The 20,065-nt window shown below is 57.9% G+C and overlaps 1 protein-coding gene across 2 annotated transcripts in view; it reads right to left on the bottom strand.

Annotated features, from left to right (window-relative positions):
* Positions 1-20,065, bottom strand: part of ASTN2 (astrotactin 2) — a 329,274-nt gene that overhangs the window by 116,301 nt on the left and 192,908 nt on the right. For both annotated transcript variants that reach the window (XM_086763491.1, XM_086763492.1), the window contains exons 14-16: positions 6,731-6,855; positions 6,243-6,347; positions 4,276-4,455 (exon numbers count right to left, since the gene is read on the bottom strand). In XM_086763491.1, coding sequence (XP_086619617.1) covers positions 4,276-4,455; positions 6,243-6,347; positions 6,731-6,855 — 410 coding nt within the window. The remainder of the gene's footprint in view (positions 1-4,275; positions 4,456-6,242; positions 6,348-6,730; positions 6,856-20,065) is intronic.

Genomic DNA, 20,065 nt, shown 5'->3' with positions numbered 1-20,065 from the left:
TGGAGAGGGCAGGAGGGACCCGCAGGTCCCCCTCAGAAGAATACAGACTGCTGCTTCTGCAGAGCTGGGGGCTGCGTGCTTCAGGTGGCTGGTGCCTTATGGAGACCTTTGTCTGAACTCTGTTAGCCAGAAAGCACGAAAACTGAAAGGTAAAGACAACAAGCGACTTACAAACTAAGAGAAGCAAGCACTGGTGGGCAGAAAGCCGTAGGGGGCGACAGGACGTGCCGGGCACAGCCCGTGGATTATTTTAATAAAGGATCTGTCACGGAGAGGGAACGCCTTTCACATCTGTGGCAGCTGCTTCCAAAGCTCACCTTGCTGGGGTGACCTCAGCCAAGGAAACTCTCCAGAGATGGCAGGAAAGGCAAGAAAACCAAACATTTCGCTCACTGCAGACCTAGAGCACTACTGCAACCTCACAGCTGGGGAGTGAAACCCTCTGAACCTCCTCCACCCTTGAACACCAGCATCCTCCCCGCGTCTCCCAGGTCCCCGGTGGCGAGGAGCTCCCGCCAGCCCGTGCGCTCCTCCGCAGCAGCGCGCCACCGCCACACTGTTTCGTCTCCCAGCTGGAGAACAGGAGTCTCCCACACCACGGCTCAGCTAGTCTGCACCGTGTGAAGGAAAAGAGTTGTCACTCAAAGGCTTGACGAGACGAGACCCCCCGCGTTACTGCTGATAACGTCTGCATTTTCTCTGAGTGCCAGAGCACTTACAGACATTTGTTCTGCATTTTGTGTATCGCAGTGGGAACAAGCAAGCTGGAACAGCTCATGGCAAAACCCTACCGGGGCTGTGTGGTTGTGCTATCAGAGCAGCTCTTCCCTTTTCCCAACCAAGCTCTCCTCCTCCTCCTCCTCGTCCAGCCAGACCGAGGGGCCACAGAGCCACCCGGTCTCTGATAAACCCTCTGCAGGGACTGAAGCGGTCCCTGGCAGGCGAATTTGCTGGATGGAGGGATCGTTCACTTTCCTCCCAAACATTTTGCGAGTCTCTTTGTGGTGGGCTGACCCCCAGCCTCTACCTCCAGGTGTGGGATAGCCCAGTTTGCGTCAGCAGTCCTGGCTGCGTCCCCTCCCAACATCTTGCCCACCCCAGTCTACTCGCTGCCGGGAGAGAGTGGGAAAGAGAGGGAGGCCGGGTGCTATGCAAGCGCTGCTCAGCAGCAGCCAGCACGCTGGGGGGTTCTCAGCACTGGTTTAGCCACAAATCCAAAGAGCAGCACCACAGGGGCTGTGATCACACCAGTTCGCTCCATCCCGGCCAGACCCAGCACATCCCTATGCCCAACAGGAGGTGGCCAGGGGTGTTGCGTTTGCTGCCAAGCCAAGACGCTCACACAGTTGGTACAAACTTGACGAGGTGCCGTCTGTGGCACAGATCGATGGCCGGGGCAACCTCAAGGTCCCTGCTGAGCGGCCACTCCAATGAGTTAAAGCATTGCTGCACAGAGCCAGAGCAGGCAGCCCCGAAAACGGGCTTTTAATCACTCTGCATGAAAGAAAATGGGAGTTGTTTGGTTTGGTTTGCTCACGGGCTAACGCTGTTCCAAGGCGGGGAGCCTGGGGGACGTGTCCACGTCTGCCCTGGAAGGAGTGCGGTGCTTGGCGTGCCGCAGCCATGCAGGCGGGCAGCCGCGTCTCTGGCTCTCTCATTTGCAGGATTCACTCCTGAAAATCCACAGAAACAAGGGCAGGAGGCTCCCTCGCCTCCCCCCAGCAGACACCTTATCTACTTGCCGGAGGAAGGGGAACATTTTGCACTCCTACAAGCAGAGCAGCTTGCAAACATCAGCAGTGCCCGCGGCCCGCCTGTCCCGGCAGGGCGGTGGGTCCAGGCAGCGAGAAGGCACCAACCTTCACCCGTCCCTGGTGAAAACCGGATTGCTTCCTCCTCCGTTTGGCTGAAGGAAGCGCTCTGCAGACACCGACCCACGTCAGGGGCTGCTCCAGCCTCGGCGCAGAGCCAGCGCCTGGCCCGGCGCTTTACAAGGAGCCCGGCTGCCAGCGGCGCCGTCTCCCCTCCCAGACCGTGTTTTCAATTAGGGCTCGGCGCGCAGATCGTGCGCTTTATTGGCGGAGGCCTCCGCCCAAGGCCTGCCGATTGATTTAGGAAGTTGATTAAAATATTCAAATAATTCTGTGCGATGCTGCAAACACACCGCGATGTGCGTTTTTATCGTATTTGGGGCTGTTCCAATTAGCTCGAGACTCTCCTCTCTCTCCCCTCCTCTTCTGACCTGCTTTGTTCGTTAACGAATCGCAGTTATCCTGGCCTCGCTTTTGTGTTTATTAGAGATGATGCATATGTGTGCTCTCTGAGCAGTTCGGAAACGGGCTGGCTAGCAGCGGGGAGCCTGGCGTTCCAGAGCCATTTCCGAGCGGAGAAGGCATCCAGAATTGTCTAGCTGGAGCTATTTATTGCGATCCGCCTTATGTCACTGGCAAAATGAGGGGAAATCAGTGGAGAAGCTGGGAATAAAATCCATCTACCAGAAACAGCAAGCGCTTTCTCGTAGCTAAATGGAGTTTCTCCAGGAGAGAGCCCTGGGTTTCCCGCGACACCTTCTTCTCTGTCCACAGAGCCCATCTCCCCCGGTACCAGCGAGAGCCCTGAACATCCTCGACGACCTTCCAAGAGCATCTTCTGGCCATCAAAGAGCTCAGTACAACACTGGTCCCCTCTGCAGTACCGACAGCCCCGAACTTCCACCCCACCGACCTCACCAGCTACCAGAGCCACAGACGGAGCCAGTGCCCTGTGTCTAAATGGTCAGAATTTAAATGCTTACGTCCAGGCATTACATGCGAAACCCCCGGGGTCCCGCGAGCACTTTGGTGCTTTGCGGGCGGTGGGGACGGAGGCCCCGGATGCCCCCAGCGTGCCAGGGCAGCCCTGCGAGCGCCACGGGGCCGGCACGGCTGCAGGAGCGCAGGCGGGAGGCGCGTGGGGAGCAAGGGAGTCCGCCGTGCCCAGCTGCATACTGTGGACTAAAAAGGAAATTATTTGGTCGGCGAGGCACTGCCCACCTTCAGGCCCTGTGCCACCGTGGGGCTGAGTGCTGGGAACTACACTGGGGGCTCAGAAACGGGAGGTATTTCACCAGGGGATCAAGCGCTGGCACCATTCACCTCCCCTCTGGCCCCAGCACCATGGAGCAGCGGTGATGCTCACGCCAGGCTCAGACTGCAGCGGTTGCCTCTCATTCCCACCCGGCATCTCGGGAGAAACCCTGTGCCCGCGGTGACGGCGCCTGGACCACGGAGCCACTCCAGGCCCCCTCCCCACCAACATGTTTGCCCCAGGACTGCAGGGAGCAGGCCCAAATGATGGAAAACATGGCGAGTACGTAAACAACACACCTCCGCGCTGCTTTCTCCCGCTAAACAGGGGCGCTGCTACAGCAAACTTCATTTATCACTATTTAAAACCCAAACAAATGAGCACAGGGTGTTGTAAATACGCTTACGAGACGAGCTGCACTGGGAAAAAAGGGAAAAAAAGAGCGGAAAGCGAGAGAGGCAGCGAGCGGGAGCACAACTCTGTCCGGCAGCTTCCACGGAACGAGGCCGCTCGGGCCAGCACACGCAGGCCCGATGCTTCTGACCTCGGCTACCATCGGCCCTACAACAGGCCCCAGGAAACTCCACGGATATTTTTCATCAGAAAAATTGCAGACCCGGAGAATATCCCCAGCTCCCCGGAGGAGAGAGACGAACTGGCAAGTGCAAGGCTACAGCGGTAAGGGAGTTTTTATAAACATAACCTAATTGTACGGCTTCAAAGTCCTGAAGTTTATTGCCCTGTTTAATGATGTGTCTCGTTATTTATGGTGTAGCACAATGAGGTGCTATTGATTTAATACACTTCCTTAAAGACCGTCATTGTCACAAGCCATAAAACGAAGCCATTCTGAGACAGCTCAATTATGTCACATCTCCATCACCCGACCCCGAGCATCCCCGGCGCGTGGGGGCCACCGCGACGGAGCTGGGGGCAGGTGGTGAAGTGGGTCCCCCTCTGGAGAAGGATGGGGCTGAAGCACGGCCGCTGAAGGGCAGGAGCAGGAATGGCAGGTCTACCTGGTCCACCCACGGACATGTGCCACCATCTCCTGCCACGGGGCACTCAGTCTGGTACCAGTCTCCTGTCTGCACCCACGAACTGGCATGGTGACGGTGTATGTGTGAGGAAGAGGGGCGTGATGGATGGAAAACAGCACGAATGACAACCGGCGCTTGTGCCCCTGCCTGTTCCCGCCGCCCTCCTCACCTTTCTGGTACTGGAGCCAGAGCTGCTGCTGGACCTTCTTGCTGGGGAAGTGGATGGTGCAGCTGAACTCGGAGCCGTACAGCGCCTCCGCGATGTAGTGGGAGCCGAACTGCTGGATGAAGGAGAGCAGCTCCTCCCGGCTGCTGTCCTTGTTCAGGATCTTCAGGATGTTGGCAAAGCCTGTGGGAAGGAGGCAGGGGATCGGCAGGGCTGCCAGCCACAGCCCGGAGGGAGGAGGCCCAGAAGATCCCTTGCTCAAGACACACAAGTCCCCATGTGGGCACAAAGTGTGGTTCCTCCTCTCGTGCCTCCACGGTCTACGCGATCCTTGCGAATCCACAACCTGCTGTCTACCCTGAGCTGTGGCTCATCCTTCTACGATGCCTCTCCCTAAGAGACTTCTCACCTCGCTTTAGAGGGACATGCACATGAACACGTGCGCGCGCACACACACACGCGCCCTCCCGCCAGCTCCGGCCCGTTTTGCAGGCTGCTGGCACATCATCGGCGCTCTTCCCAGAGGATGAGCTTGGCCTTTGCTTTGCAGTAACCAGAGATCTTCAGCAGGGCCTGGTGTGACAGGACGAGGGGTGATGGTTTCAAAATAGAGGGAGGTAGATTCAGATTAGATACTAGGAAAAAAATTGTTACAATAAGGATGGTGAAGCACTGGCCCAGGTTGCCCAGAGAGGTGGTGGATGCCCCATCCCTGGAAACATTCCAGGCCAGGTTGGCCGGGGCTCTGAGCACCCTGATCTGGTTGGAGATGTCCCTGCTCCTGGCACGGGGGTTGGACTGGGTGGGCTTTGAAGGTCCCTTCCCACCAAACCATCCTGTGATTCTATGATTCTGTGTTCTCCTAGTGCCATTTATTACAGATTGCACTGCAGACCATCCCCAGCGTCAATACCCTTCACAACCAGTAATATTTTCAGGGAAGCTGGAGGCAGCCCAGAGGGACACATGGGGCTGGGCTGCTGGCAGCTCCGCGGGTGTGCAAGGGTCGGGGCGTCCCTCGAGCAGCACCCGTGCGGACAGCGGGGACTGCTGCCACGGGACAAGGACAGGGCCCCTCGCTGCCCTACGGATGAAATATCACGGAGGCACTGGCGACTGCACGGTGCCTTGGCGTCCTTTAGAGCTGGCTGCGATCATCGTTTTGGTCCAGTGCTGGAACCGAAAACACACTGCAAGAAAATACGTCATAACTGTCACCAAAATGAGGTTACCTGGCTGCTTGGCTGGTTTATTGAAGGAGAGGTTAGTTTAATCAAAAAGCTAGAATTCATTTTGAGCTGAACCCAAATATTTTGTTCAGCTCCGAGCAGGTTATTTCATTCTGGGGCTGTGCAGCCTGGCTGCATTAAATATATAATTTTTTTCCTTTCTCCATTTAAAAACAGGTTGATTTTTAAATAAAAAACGCTGGTTTAAAATGAAAAGGCAAAACATTTCAGGTCGCAACAAAATGTTTCAGCATTGCTGAAACAAACCGTGTAGCTCTATAAACGTGGAAGTGAAATGTTTTGACGTTTGCAGGATCCTCCCACCCGCCCCTTCTTCATCTGCGACTCCCTGCTTTGTGTCACCCGCATTTACAAACGCTTTGAGTCCTTTTGAAATCACATTTTTTTCAAGAACTTAGTGGGTTCTGTGCATACGCCTATACACAGCCACCCCCACATGAACCCAACGAGTGCTGCTCGGCAGCTCAATCCCAGCTCTGACCCCAGCTCTTGGTTTGTGCGACTGAGCTGCACGCGCTCCCTGCCTCAGTTTCCCCCTGAAAAAAGGAGGAAAAATCTCTCTCCCTGCCTCTGCAGCAGCGCTGGGTGTGAGTTACTGCCCGGAGTTGAGCCTGGAGGTGGGAAATGCTGGTGAGATGCTCGGCACGACTGCGCCTGGGGGCAGAAGACCACCCACCCACCCACCCGTGTCTACATATCTCCCTGCTGTTAGAAACTCACCTGCGGAGAGGGTGATGGAGCTGAGCTTCACTCTGTAGAGGTTGCTCCTGACCCGCCAGTGCTGCACCATGGGGTAGCCCATCGCCTCGTCGTACTTGATGTCCCCTGCGAAGGAAGAGCGCACGCTCAGCCCCCGCCGAGCCGATGGCTCTGCTCCAGGGAACGCCAACGCTCATTGCCTGCTTTCCTACGCGGCACAGGGGTGAGAAACGGGACGGCGGCAGGGATGGTGACCTCCTTTGGTGGCCATGCCGTGGGGTTCCCGGGCTGCTGGCAGGACCAGCATTGCGATGGCTGCGGGGTCGGAGATGCCACCTTGCCGTGCCACGGCAGACTCGCACAGCCCGTACGCTATCTCTGCCCAAGGGATGCAGAAGGGATGTCACCAGGGACCCCGCAGCGCTAGGGATGCTGATGCCCCTCGGGGACCAGGCTGGGATCCAGGGTGGGATCCAGGTGTGGGGGCTGAGCCCGGGGGCAGCTCGTACCGGTGAGAAGCTGGAGGTCAGGAAGGGGCTCCGAGAGGACGCCACGGCACTGCTCCTCCACAGGCAGTGGGATCACCATGAGGCCGTCGGCCAGCTGAGGGAAGTCCTTGATGAAGTTATTCTCCCTGCAGAGAGAAAAAGACAACTGCAAAGCAACGACGCAGGCCACGGCCAGGCAGGGGGGCTAAGCTGCCCCAATGGCACGGGGACGGATGGGACATCTGCTGCGAGCAGGACACCTAACAGGGGCTGGGGTTTGCAACCCTGGCTGGCAGCCACCCCTTGCTGTACACCCTCTGAGGCGACGCTTAACGAGCTCCCCGGGGACCGCAGCTCCGTTAGCTCCCCGGTGGCACGGGACCGCTCTCAGCCTGGGGACGCAGCAACTGGTTTTGGCCTGGATTTTCAAAGTGTGCCACTGGAGAGGATGGCTGCTACACCCCAAAGCTGCCCCTTTCCACCACCTGCAGCATCTTCCCAGTATGGGACCATGAGCAAGCACCAGCCCAAGCCCCGCTGGGCCTCCCCACCCCAAGGCAGCATCGTTGCCCCCACGGCTTTGTCCCCAGATGACCGGCTCTCCGAAAGGACGAAAAGGTACATTTAGAGACAGACACCAAAAAAAAAAAGCCCAGCGCGTGCAGCTCACGGTGTGCTTTTACCACGCATGCAGGATCTTTTCTAACCTCGGCGAGCATAACATTGTATAATAGGCCCCTAATGAATTGTTTCTAGAACAAGGATACCGGGGAAATTATTTGAAATGGTGAACAGACAGGGCTCTGGGAGACGAGCCTCCCCCGGCAAGCAAAACGCCTCATGCCCGTGCAAAGGAAACGGGAGGGGGGAATTTTAAATATTGATCTTAGACCCAAAATATAGGCCAGGCAGCTCTGTGTCCTCCCGGTGTGGAGACAAAAGGGCAGCGGAGCAGAAGAAAGGGAGGTTCTGCAAAATCAGGTCAGCCCCAGGAGCTCGGTGGAGGCTCAGGCTGGCACCGCCTGCCCCAGCTGCATTTTCCTGCATAGATTTTCCCTTAAACAGCTGCTGGGTTCACCCTCCTTCCCCAGTTTTACCCTCCAGAGCCCGTCCCTGGGTGGGATGCTCCCATGATCATCGCACAAGTGGTGACACCTTGGTCACCTCCAAGGGTCCCACTGCAGCAAGACGCCGGGGCTGGCACAACCCCCCGGAGCTGTCCTGCTGCTCCAGGGTCAGGACAGGGCCAGCACAACTGGTACCGGTGGCGAGCAGGATGCCCTAGACCCTTGCAACCAACCTGGGGGTGCTCCTGGGCGAGGAGCTGTGGGATGAGCAGCTGCACAAGCGGGGCTGAGCGCACGCAGCCCTGCCACCAGCCTGCCCTCACGCTGCACCCCGTCTTAGAGCCGCCAGCGCCTGACTGGGTCTCAGGAGCTTCACTTTAAGCACCGCCGGAAAAAAAGTGATTTATTTGTCTGAGGGGAAAAGCCTCTCGCTCACACACGTGCTCACAAATCTCCTGTTGACCGCGCCGGGCGCGGGATCCCCGTGGCGGAGCGGTGCTTTGCTGTTCCGAGCCCTTTGCCGTCTCAGTGATGCAAACGGGGAACGGCGATTACTGCCGGAGCCGGGAGCCGTGTGGGTGGTGGGAAGCAGGGGCTGCAAAATGAGGCATGTCGGTAGGGAACACGGGAAGGAGCGTGCTGGTGTCCCTACTGCTCTGCCTCGGCCGAAAAGGGAGAAAAGCGTCAGTGCTACCAAATCCCAAAGCCCCGCAGAGATGCGATGCCACACCAGGAAAGCAGCATGCAGCTGCGCTGAGCCCCCCTGCCACCGCGGAGCACGGGGACAGTCCCCTCCCTGACAGGTCAGCCTACCAAAAAACCCTCACAAGGGGGAGCACAAGGACCAGCCCCACACCCTGCACCCAAGGGCCAGGTGGGTCACACCAGAAGCCTGCCCAGCCACACATCTGAGAAGACCAGGAGAGGACACCCAGGATGACAATGACGCTGGCTGGTGGCACCTTCCCAAGCCCTCTCCCACCACCCCGCGTGAGGGGACGGACCTGGCAATGCTAGAAGAGCTCAGCCACAGGGAACAGAAACACACGGCATGGCCAACACCAGAAGACCACGTTAACCTGGCACCTTGCACCCAAGCACAAGGCAGAGAGAAGCAGCATCTCCTCCTCCCCCTGTGCAAACCCACCCGGACCATCTTACCAACACAGACCGGCTGTCCTTGGGCATGAGCCCCGCTCATCCCGGTGGCAGGACAGTCCCCGGGACTGGCAGCCCACGCACGGGTGGCTGGGGAAGGAGACGCCGGAGGAAGCGCACACCAGCGCGAGGGGCAACTGCACGCAGCGACTGCCGCCCAGAGCTGGTGCCTCTATGAAAAGGCATTTACTGCAGAGCCGCGCTCTGAGGGGCTGCTTGCTGTAACGCTGTTTGCTTCAACTGCTCCGCAGCCAAAAGGCCGAGGAAAAACAAGGAGCAAGCGCGAGGCGAAGCGTGGGCATACACACCGGCGCGTGCCCACAACGCGCTCCCGTAATGTGAGGGGGCAGCGGTACAAGGCAGCACCCCAGCAGCCCTTCAAGGATGCATTTTTGCAACCAAACCCTTCCTGCACCTCCTCCCTCCCTCCCTCCCCACTCCCTGCCACCCCAAAGCAGGGATCGGCCAAAGCCGCGCGGGGGGAAGCACCCCCTGGGTGCGGGGTCCAGGAACGGCGCAAGCCCCCGTGCAGCCCCCGTGCTGCCAGCCAGCACCGCGCCGAGCCCCCGCTGCTTCGGCAGGCGCAGGACGGCAAACCAGGAGGGCAGATGACGGCGACACTCAAATCCACTCACGCCAGGCAGCTGGTGCCCACAGCGTGCCCAGCCGGCGCAGAGGGCGATGTGCCACTCTTCCACTGCACCTGATTAAATGACCCCGTGGCTCGCCACGTGGCTTGCTGAGGAGGCACAAAAAAGCGTTTCTGCCAGGCTTTTGTGCTCTCTGGAAGCTCTGCTCAAAGCCGTCAGGCTCGGTGCGAGGGGCGGGGACAGAGGAGCGGAGGGATGTGACAGCGTCCCCGTGTGCGCACTGCCGCACGTGCCTCCACCTGTGGCATGGCCAAGCCACCGGCACCTCTGCACGCGTGTAGGACCAAGTGCAGGGTTCACACCTCAAGGTCTGTGCCAGGGTAACAGCTTTAAACTGAAAGAGGGTTGATTTAGATTGGATACAAGGAAGAAATTCTTCACTGTGAGAGTAGTGGAGCACTGGCCTAGGTTCCCCAGAGAGCTGGTGGATGCCCCATCCCTGGAAGTGTTCAGGGCCAGCCTGGACAGGGCTCTGAGCAACCTGATCTGGCTGGAGATGTCCCTGCTCCTTGCAGGGGCGTTGGAACTGGTTGGTTTTAAAGGTGCCTTCCAACCCAAATCATTCAGTGATTCTATAATTTCCAAGAGGCACGGCAGCACCTTCATGACCTCAAGATTCCTACCAGCCACGGAGCCAGGTTAATTCTGATGGGATCAGGAGAGAGCTCAGCAAACCCGCCTGCTCTCAGCACCTGCTACCCCCCAACATCCTCCTCTGCCTCTTGTTCTGCCCCCCAGCATCTCCCCAACGCTCACGGATGACATGGCTGATACTCACAGGAGAAGCAAGCACGCCGCTCTCTCCAGCACGGCGCACGCTGAATCCACTCGTTGACCCGCAGCGCTCTCCTGGAAGGGAGCTGCGCGTCTCTCGGGGCATTTTTGCAGATACTGAGTCATTACACAAGGAAATGCTGTTTCTCCCTCGCAGCCCCGGTCCCCAGTAGCATCTGACCCGGCATACGTCCCTGCCTTGGGAGGGAGCTGACTTCCAAATAAATGAGTCTTGATGCTGGGAAAGGTCAAACGGCCACGGGCTTTACTGAGCAGGGTGGGCTGAGGAGGAAGGCAGTCGCCTGGATTAAACTGACTTTAAAATCCTGGTTTTGATGGACGTGTTGTGTAACCTTGGCCGAGCCACAAAATGCACCCATCGGGTGACACCGATATGAGACAGCAGCTCCCTCCGTCTCGGGGTACTGGTGGGGTAACGACATTTAGGAGGGCTCAGGCAGCGAGAACCCGCTGTTCTTCCATCGTTCTGAAACTAGATACAGAAACTAGAGATGTTTTGGTGGAATCTGACCTTAAATAACACACCCAAGGTCACGCAATACGGCGGTGGTGTGGGGCAGCACAGGGCTGCTCTGCTGTGCTGCACAGCACTGGCATCATCTCACGCAGCTGACACGAAGCCTCCAAAATGGACCAGTACCCCAGAGCGTCCCTGAGCGAAAGCAGGTTTTTAGGGGGAGCAGGAGAGTCCGATGCAGGTGCTGGGGAGCGGCTGGAGTGCTGCAGTCCTCCTGGATGGGGCCACGGCCACCGGGTCCTGGTCCACGGCGCGATTCTGCCGAGCCCCGGGGCACCTCGTCCCCTTGCCAGGGCCAGGCTCGCAGTGGGATTCTGGCCTGCGGTAGCGAAAGCTCACAGTGACTCACAGTCCCTTCACGTTCCTGTTAGCAACACGGCTGGGGGAAGCTGCAGCTTCCTCCCTTCGCACTTCGCTGCCGGCGGACGCGGCCTCGAGGCCGGACTCTGCCCGCTGACCCTCCTCGCTCTGCTGTGACTGCCACTGCAAACCCCAGCCGTCGGCTGGCACCGGCCTTCCTGCCTCCCTCCGCCGCCGACCGCGGATGCGCGCCCTGCACTGCAGCGACCGGGCAAATATATTCATGAACGGGTAAAAATAAATAAATAAATAAATAAATAAATAAAAGACCCTGTGAGTGATTAGCTGATGCCCTGAAGCGTGAGATTTAATTACCCTTATCGGAGCCGGCACAGCGACACGTGTTAATCACATTATCATCCAGCCTGCTGATGTTCAGCAAAGTGACGACGCGAGGACTGCGCTTTCTGCCGTGCAAGCCTGAGAGACGCCTTCTCTGGCAAGAATAATTTATTAATCGTACTTCTTGCTGTCCTGCAATGGCTCGGGGAGAACAAGATGGATTTGAGGTTATTTAGTGCCAGCCTCTGACCCAGCTTTTCCTCCGAGGAGCTTTCCCGCTGCAGCGGCTGCAAGTTCACAAAAGCCCAGTCTGTGGGCTGGGGACAGTCAGAAGTAGCTGCTTTTTAGCCTGTCGTCACCAAAAAAAATTAATCTAGAGCCACTGGGAGACAGAAAAGAGGGTGTCCTGTCCCCACAGCCACTTTGGAGAAGGTAAGCACACTGTAAATCTCCCCGATGCGTCTCTGTGACCTCAGGCACCGGTGAATTATAAAGGCTTAATGCAAACGCTCTGAAGCGGCGGTTACTTACTCCAAATTTACTTGTCATTAATTTTAGCGTGGCCACACTCCTGTATAACGAGGCAGGATAAAAAATGAGAGACCGCTCAGGCTTTGCCAGGCTCTGGAGCCTCCTCTAGCTCCCCAGCTCTCAGCCCTACCCACCGTCTGCAACGATGCATGGCTGGACCAGGCTGTGGGGCGAGAGGAGAGCATCAACCTGGAGCTGCCCAGCACAGCACGGTCACAGCTTCAAGGCCAGGTTGGCCGGGGCTCTGAGCAACCTGATCTGGTTGGAGACGTCTCTGCTTCTTGCAGGGGGGTTGGACTGGGTGGGCTTTGAAGGTCCCTTCCAACCCAAACCCTTCTGTGATTCCATGGTGCCGTGCAGGGACCCCAGCTGCAGCACGACACCGGTGACAGCCAGTAAATGATGTCTGGACATGGGACTTTATGACCTGGGACAGCAGTGACAGCTGAAAGGAGGACACGGGCGGTGGGAGCAGCGCTGCTCCCTGGGAAGCAGCACAGGTAAGGACAGGGATTCTGTCCAGTGAACAGTTTAGTCACCATAAAACAGGAATCCAGTTGATCCAAAGCTGTTTGTTAGCTCTGCTTGAAACTGCTGCACAACCTAAGCAGAGATTTGTTTGTTCCCTGTTGCTTTTAAGTACAAAATAGATGGAGGAAGATGATGAGAAGCCACCACCACTGTGACCATCTCTGTTCCTTGCGGGAGGATCCCACTCTCCCCCGGCAGCTGAAGGCGAGTCGCAACGGAGACTGTGACCACTTTCCCCGTCCTCTGTTAGCACACCAGAACATCAAACTCATCCCGTGACAACCCAAAGCATGCCGTTGCTGGCGTTTCAGTCAGGCTGTTGAACCGCTCCTGGACTCTCCCCACCGCTCATGCCTGAGCCCGGGTCAGCAGGAGGACCTGGCAGTCACGTGCCCATGCCCACCAGCATCGTGCTCCACCAACGCTCAAGCAATCCAACGTGATTTTCCTACGAATCATCTCCAAACATCCCCCAAATGGCAAAGCCCTCCTCCAGTCTGCACAGCCCCAACGATGCCACCAAACACTCAGGGAAACGCAGCCAGCGATGTCCACCACCAAATGTGACATTCACCATCACACAGAGCATCCTCTCCTGAAGCCATTTCTGAAGGACACACACAGGAATCTCCTGTGAGACGGGGAGATGGATAAACCACGAGTGATGAGAGCAGAGATCTCCCTCCTACACCCCGGTGAGCCCCGGCACAGGCAGCCGGCGGGGGACGTGCTGCTGGAGGAGGTCCACCACCAGCACGCGGCTCTGGCCAACAGAAGCCACCAAGCTCAGGTAGAGCGGCAACAGCCCAGCACCCGCTTATCACCTTTTACCATCCTCCCTGCCCTCTCCTCGTCATACAGCTGTTTATTTATTCCAGTGAAGCGCGTCTCCTGTGGGTGAAACCCTGCGGTAGGCTGCGGATCCTTCTCTCTCCAGAGTGCCTGGTGGGAACGGGCTGAAACGGAGCGGCGAATAAAACCAAATTTGGGAAGTTGCGGTTCCCACAGCAACGCCTGGCGCCTGTGCAGCAGGCACGCAAAGCTGGATTTATGCCTTAATTACGGAGTTGGGGCTGCAAGAGGAAGCCCATGCAAAGCTCTGGTTTTCAGCCCCTTACACAGCTTCACAAATGTATGGATTATTCCCTTTAGGACTGAAATTCCCCATGCTTCACCTAAGCTTAAATGTGATTTTTCTGCAAGAAGTTTTAAGAAAAGTCAAAAACTCCTAGGTTTGAGTGAAAGAAAAAAAAAAAAAAAGTGGACACGTCCACGGCTGAAGAAAGAGTGGCAACCTGTCTCCTGTTTGCCTGAACTCTGGCACAAGTTGCTCCTGGAAGCCCAGACTCACAGAGAATGAGTCCACAGGGAGGCCAGTCCGTACGAGCTGGGAGATACAACCTGGTGCAGAAGCTGCCATCATCAACACTCAAACCCAGGTAAGATCTCCTACCTGCACCAGGACCAAAGCTCAAAACAGTCCAGCGACAGTCTCTTCCTTCTGGTGGAGCAGGCTCCAAGCTCTCTGTGTTTACTGCTGGAGATCTCCTCCTTCGATGGACTGCTCACTTGGGCAAGCAGCAAGGAAGCTGATGAAGTACAACCCAACGTACGGCTGACCCAACTGAACAGCTCTGCGTTACGCATTTGGCTGATCTCACCAGCGGGACAGGCATTGGCTCCAACGCTGCCCGCATTTGGCTAGGTTTTGCCCTCAGCAGCCTTTTCCTGAGCCTGCAACCCGGCGGCGGGGCGAGGGAGGACGCGTCTGAGCCACGTGCCATCCCTCCTTGACTGGAAGGTCTGGGAAATGCCCGACAGCTGATGTGGCTGATGAGAAACCCATCCGTTCGCAAAGGGCTGGCGCTGCTCAGCATCTGCCAGGAGGATCCGTGTCTTGCTCCGTGTACCTGCTCTTCAGGGTGTCTCCCTCCATTAGCTTCACCGTCGCAGACAGCCGAAGGCTCTGACCTTGTCGGCTTCCCTAAGCTCAGCAACTTTCAGCTTTTTAATGGTTTGGGCGGGGAAGCACTGTGAAGACAGACAGACCTCCTGGAGCAGCTCGCAGAGCATCCTATCACCAGGCTGCAGCCACGGTGAGATGATCTGAGGACGGTTTCTCTATGGGGATGGGTTTTCGATGCCTGAGCAACCCAGGGCCGGGCTGGACACCTTCTCCGAACGATTATTTCCTCGGCGAGCTGAGCCAAGGCTGCAGGCCCTCCTGCGCGCATTGTTTGGGTGCTGTTTGCAATCATTTCCCAAGCGCTGGCCAAGCAGCTCCACGCCCGGCGCTTTCACTGGCATCATTCGAATGAGGCAACAAACACAACTCCCACGGACTTCAGAGGAGTCAGGGCTGCGTGCTGGGGCTTCCCAAGGAACCGGCGCGAGGCTGGTGCCTGACGTGCGTCCCATTCCTATGGGATCTGGGCACAGTGACCAGCACAGCCGCCTGCAGCCGGTGGCCTCTCCACACGCCAGCAGCTTTTCCAGGGAAACCCATGCCCCAGCCGCACCACCCCGGGAAGCGTAAGCGCTGCCTTTTAAATAATATTTGTCTTTCCAAGGTAAATGCAGACCCAGCTCTCTGCTCAGCACACAAATCCATTCTCTTTAACAATTTGCAATCTCAAGTATTTTTTTTTCTCTCTCCTAAGCTCTATCGTTAACCTTTAAGATGGAGATAAGGCGTAAGAGTTTGGAAAGGAATCGGGCAGGACCTTGGAAATAAGCCAGGAGCAGTGTTAATACTGGGCTGCACATCATATCTCTTCGGTTCTTCTCTCCCCCAGGGCGATTTGGACTGCTCTTGACTACCACCACGGTATTACAAACTCTAATGAGGTTTGGAAAATAAGAAACTCACTGCGGCGTGGGAGAAACTAATAGAAATTGTTTTGTCTTCTCTCTATTAGTCATTAGGAGCAGAGGAAAAACAGCCACAGGCAGCGGCAGGGCTGCAGTATCACCACGCATTTCATATGCTGGCACTCCGACAAAGTCATTTCAACGCAGTTAATGCTCCCGCTTCCCCTCCGCGCAAAGCCAGCCGTACGCCAGCACGGGCTCCAGCTGCGCCAGGAGGGACCTAGCCCAGCGGTGCCCACCCAAGGTGCCCATGGAGGATGCTCAGCCATCCCACCGCTCTGCCCAGTGTCCACCCCACCGGCGTGGATCACGGCAGCCGCTCTACGGCGAGCGGCTGCGCAGAGCCCGGCATCCCCAGGGGCTGGGAACGGGCAGGGAAGGCAAAGGCAGCACCCGGGCAGGGAAGCGCGCGGGGATGCATCCGTGAGCGGCAGCTCCCCGGCGCTGTCAGGCAGCCAGAGCATCTGGTGAATGAGCTGAGATTTGTGACCAGCATCTGCAAAGCCGTGTTTCTGTGCGCAACGTTAATTACGGAAGCCATGAAATGATGCACACGGCGAGCTGGAGCGACGGCACCTGCAGCGAACTCACCCCTCACCATCCTCCCAGGGAGAGCCAAGCCCGGCTCCGGGGGCTTGGAGTGCCTTCTGCTCTGCTCCCCTCCTCCCAGCTCTGCGGGCCATCGCTCTCGGGCTGCGTGGCTGCCTGATGACAAGTGGCAGTGCCATCACACCTTCCAGATGTTCGCCTGCTGCCTGCGGGTGCAGGCACAGCTGGCGAGTGGCACTGTCCCCTGGGAAGTCGGGGCGCAGGCTCGTGAGCTGCTCTGCGTGCACCGGGCTCCTTCAGCCTGTGCTGGAGGAGAAATGACCTGGCACAAACGCCCCGAGCTTGCATCTCAAGAAAATTGTTATTGAAGCCAGCAGCCCGCGGGGGACGGCTCCTCGCCCAGCTGCACTCTGGGCACAAGGACAAGGGAGCGTCGCTGGGGGACGGGGAGGAGGGGGAGCGATGCTGGTCAGTCCCCACCGCCTGCTCCTACGTTCCTCTGCTCTGGGTCATGGCTCCAGCATTCACACCACCCAGAAACCAAGTGCAGTGAAAGATTTAGGAGATCTCCTGGGTTAGCCCACGTGCCTTAAGGGCAGGATGCGGAGGGCTCCCAGCACAGCTTCTCCACCACCTTCGGTGGATGGTGGGTTCAACTGACAGGCCCTAAACCCAAACTTAGCGCTCGCCTTCAGGGGTACGCGGTCACCGGTTACACTGCGGCACGTGGAAGAGCAAACCCCCATCTCGGGAGAGATCACCGGAGACGGGAATGGGACAAGACAAGATTTTCTGCTGCAGCAAGGACTGCATCCAAGCCCTGCTGCTAGCTCAGAAGCAGGTACGGCTTGACAGCCGGCACAGCTGCGCAGCGCTCAGATAGCCCCGTGCTGGTGCACTGCATCGCCTGGAGTAAGGATTCGCATTGCCGAGTCAATGTCAGGCCGATTTAGTCCTTGGATGGGGAATCTCTGTCACCCAGCGCTGGCACTAGCGAGGAAGAGCAGCGACGGGCTGGTGAGTGTCAGCCTTGTCCCCGGCAGTACCGCTGGAGCAGTGGCCATGCTGCAAGCAGCGCAAACCAACGGCCCGTGCTAATGGGGACCACCGAGGACGTGCCCACAGCATGCTGGAAACCCCTGCTACCACAGGTTAAAGGCAGGTGGTTACAATTCACTGCCTCAGACCCTCCCACCTCACTCTTTTCTCTCTTTTCAGCTGAACATAACCTTTATTTTCGGGTGTCCCGAGCGGGTGCAGAGCCCCGGTGCCCCAGGAGCAGCTGCACCCCCCGTCGGATGACGAAAGCAGCGGCAACTGCTCTCTGCAAGCCTGTACTCCACTGCAAGGCTATAAAACCAGTAAGGATCCTCTGGGGTGAAAGGCACTGTAAATCTGAGCTGTTATTACAAACCCAGCCTCCACCGCATCCCTTAATAACGCAGATTACCCTACAGTAACAGCAGCTGTAATTAGTACCATAACAGTCAGAGATGGCAAAGGCCGGCGGGTCAGCGAGCTGGGCGCACGGACTGCTCCCCACGCCACGGGGAAGGGGGAAACCTCGCAGCTGCCCGGGAAAAGCAAAGGCAGGCTCGGCGGCACTGGGGACCGTGAAGGTGACAAGGAGGGGATGGCACTATCCCAGACTGGGATCCCACTGCCTGCTCCCATCCAGCCCAAGGACCAGCACTCCTCCAACCAACCCAGCCAACGCACGCGGCCACCCGCTGCCTCCTCCACCTCCCGCTGCCAGAAACCCCGGCATCCTCCTCGCCTCCGCAGCGTGCCCGTGCGGCCCCAGCCCTTCTCCCATGCCATCCCGGCTGGCACGGCAGCGCCGGAGGTGGGAAGGGCAGGAGGGAGGGTTCCCTGCCTGGGCGCAGTGCTGCTCTGCCCAATTAGTGCTGCTGGGTGACAGGCTCTGTTTGCGCTGCGTGATTAGCGGCGGAGATGCAAATCCGAACTTCCTCCGCCGCAGCAGCTAACAAGATAATGAATATTTTCCTCAGCTGCAGAGAATACAAACATCTGCGCAGACACAAGCGCGCTGCCAGGGCTGGGGGGAGCGGGGAGCAGGGGCGTGGGGTGGGAGAGCATCCCTCTCTGGTCCCCAAGCCCAGCAAGAGCCCGCGGGTGACACTCCATCAGCTTCGGTGGGTGCTGGTGCCACCTCCAGCGCCTCTGCTCTGCCTGTGCCTGTAAGGGTTTGGGGTACGTACCCGTGGTACCCACATCTCCCAGGGCTCTGCCCTCTCGCTGCCCATCTCCAGGGCCTGAGCTCCCCTTTCAAACATCAACCGGCCGGTTTGCAGGGCTGTAAAGCCTGCTTTCGGGGGGTGGACTGAGGCAAAAGCTGCTTGGCTTCTCCTCAGCCTCACGACAAAGGTGGGGAGCTCGGCTGTGGTTTCTAACACCCACCTCTTTCTTTGCACTGGCACATCTTCACATGCTGCTTGGCACCACTGGAGGGGCTGGGGAAGGAGCTCAGGCCTCAAATCATGGATGTGCAACTGGTTTTGGGCTCCAGCAGTGCTGGCAGCTTCCATCCCGCTGTCCCTCCTCCTCTCCAGGGCTCAGGCACACGCTGGGAGTGGCGGGGCTCTCGTGGGCCACGGCCAAACAGCAGAGACTGATCCTCTGTGAGGTGATCCCACCGCCCGCACAGACTGGAACGAAACGGAGCAGCTCAGGAACGCACCTGGAGCACGGACGGGGCAGCAAGAGCAGGAGGTGGCTCATGCTCGTTGAGGATGCGACAGCCCGCTCCTTAAATCCAACCTGCACCAGGCGCAGAGCGAGTCTGAAAACCTCTGGTACTTAAAACATCTCTATTACTAAGATCTCAGTGCATTTTAAAAAACATCTCTTCCGCCCTGGACCCCTGCGTTGTCTTCAGGATATCTCTGGCACTCGACTTGCTTTTGTTTTCCTACAGGAACACAAAACCACCACCAATTTGGTGCAAAAGCACGCGGATGCAGACTGGCGGAAGTACCTGGATTGATAAAATCCCAATGCTCAGCCGGGCCAGCGAGGATGCGCACAAAATACACGGCGTGCATCTACGCGCAACCCGGCGCGGGCTGTGGGAAGGGCTGGACGGACTCGAGAGAGCAGCCAGGATGTCCCTGCTGCAAGGCTGGGAGGTGGGAAAAATGGGACTGAGGAAAAGTGGCTCAGATGGGAGCCCTTTGGGGGCTGCAAGGCCACTGCGTGTGGCACGGCCGTGAGTGGGTACCAGGACATCTCTGCCCCGCAGGCAGCATCCCCGGCTGGGAGCATGGCTCATACTGGGAGCGGGGCAGAGAGCAGGGCATCGGCACATCCCACAGCAGCTCCGCAGAGCTGCTAAACTGCTAACGAGCCCCATAGCCGCTGCTGAGGACCGAGGCCTGAGGCATTAGCCTGGCTTGGAGAGACATCATCGCTTCCAACGAGCGCGTCTGAGGCTGCAGAGCTGTGAACAGGTAATAGAATTGCAGCAACAAATAATAAAAAGAGGAATGAAATGGAAGGCGGGCACTGGAAAAGAGGTCCATCCGTTATCCTGGCCTGAAGGGTAATAGGTAAACAAGGCGTTGGGGTACCGGCTGGCGCCGCGCTCGCCGGCATGGGAATAATAAACAGCGCAATTATAACTTCTGCGCTCAGAGGGTTCAAAGAGAGGAGGAAAAATATGAAAAAATCAATAGCGTTAATTTAACTAGTTACAGGCGTTATGTTTGTGACGCTGCGGGGGAGGCAGGACGTCCTCGCTGGGACTGGTCCGTGAGCTCCAAGCCGGGCAGCACCAGTGAAGCTCACCCAGAGGCGATGCTGCACCCGGCAGCGCCCACGGCTGGGGAGACACCGGGTGCAGCTCGCACGAGGCTGCTCGTGGGGACATTTCCCAAAGCAAGCCCCTGGCAGGGATGGTGCTGAGCTGTCAGTACACCCCACCATCGCCGCGCCGGTTTATTAAGGGCTGAGAAGCAGCGAGGGGAAGGAGTGACAGCTTTAAAATTAACTTGCCAAACTCCCCATCAATATTATGACAATTCCC

This window comes from Chlamydotis macqueenii, chromosome 20 (genome assembly GCF_036417535.1).
Source record: "Chlamydotis macqueenii isolate bChlMac1 chromosome 20, bChlMac1.mat, whole genome shotgun sequence".
Taxonomy (NCBI): Eukaryota; Metazoa; Chordata; class Aves; order Otidiformes; family Otididae; genus Chlamydotis; species Chlamydotis macqueenii.
Note: the sequence above shows the minus strand (reverse complement) of the source record. Positions and strands in the feature narration are given on the sequence as shown.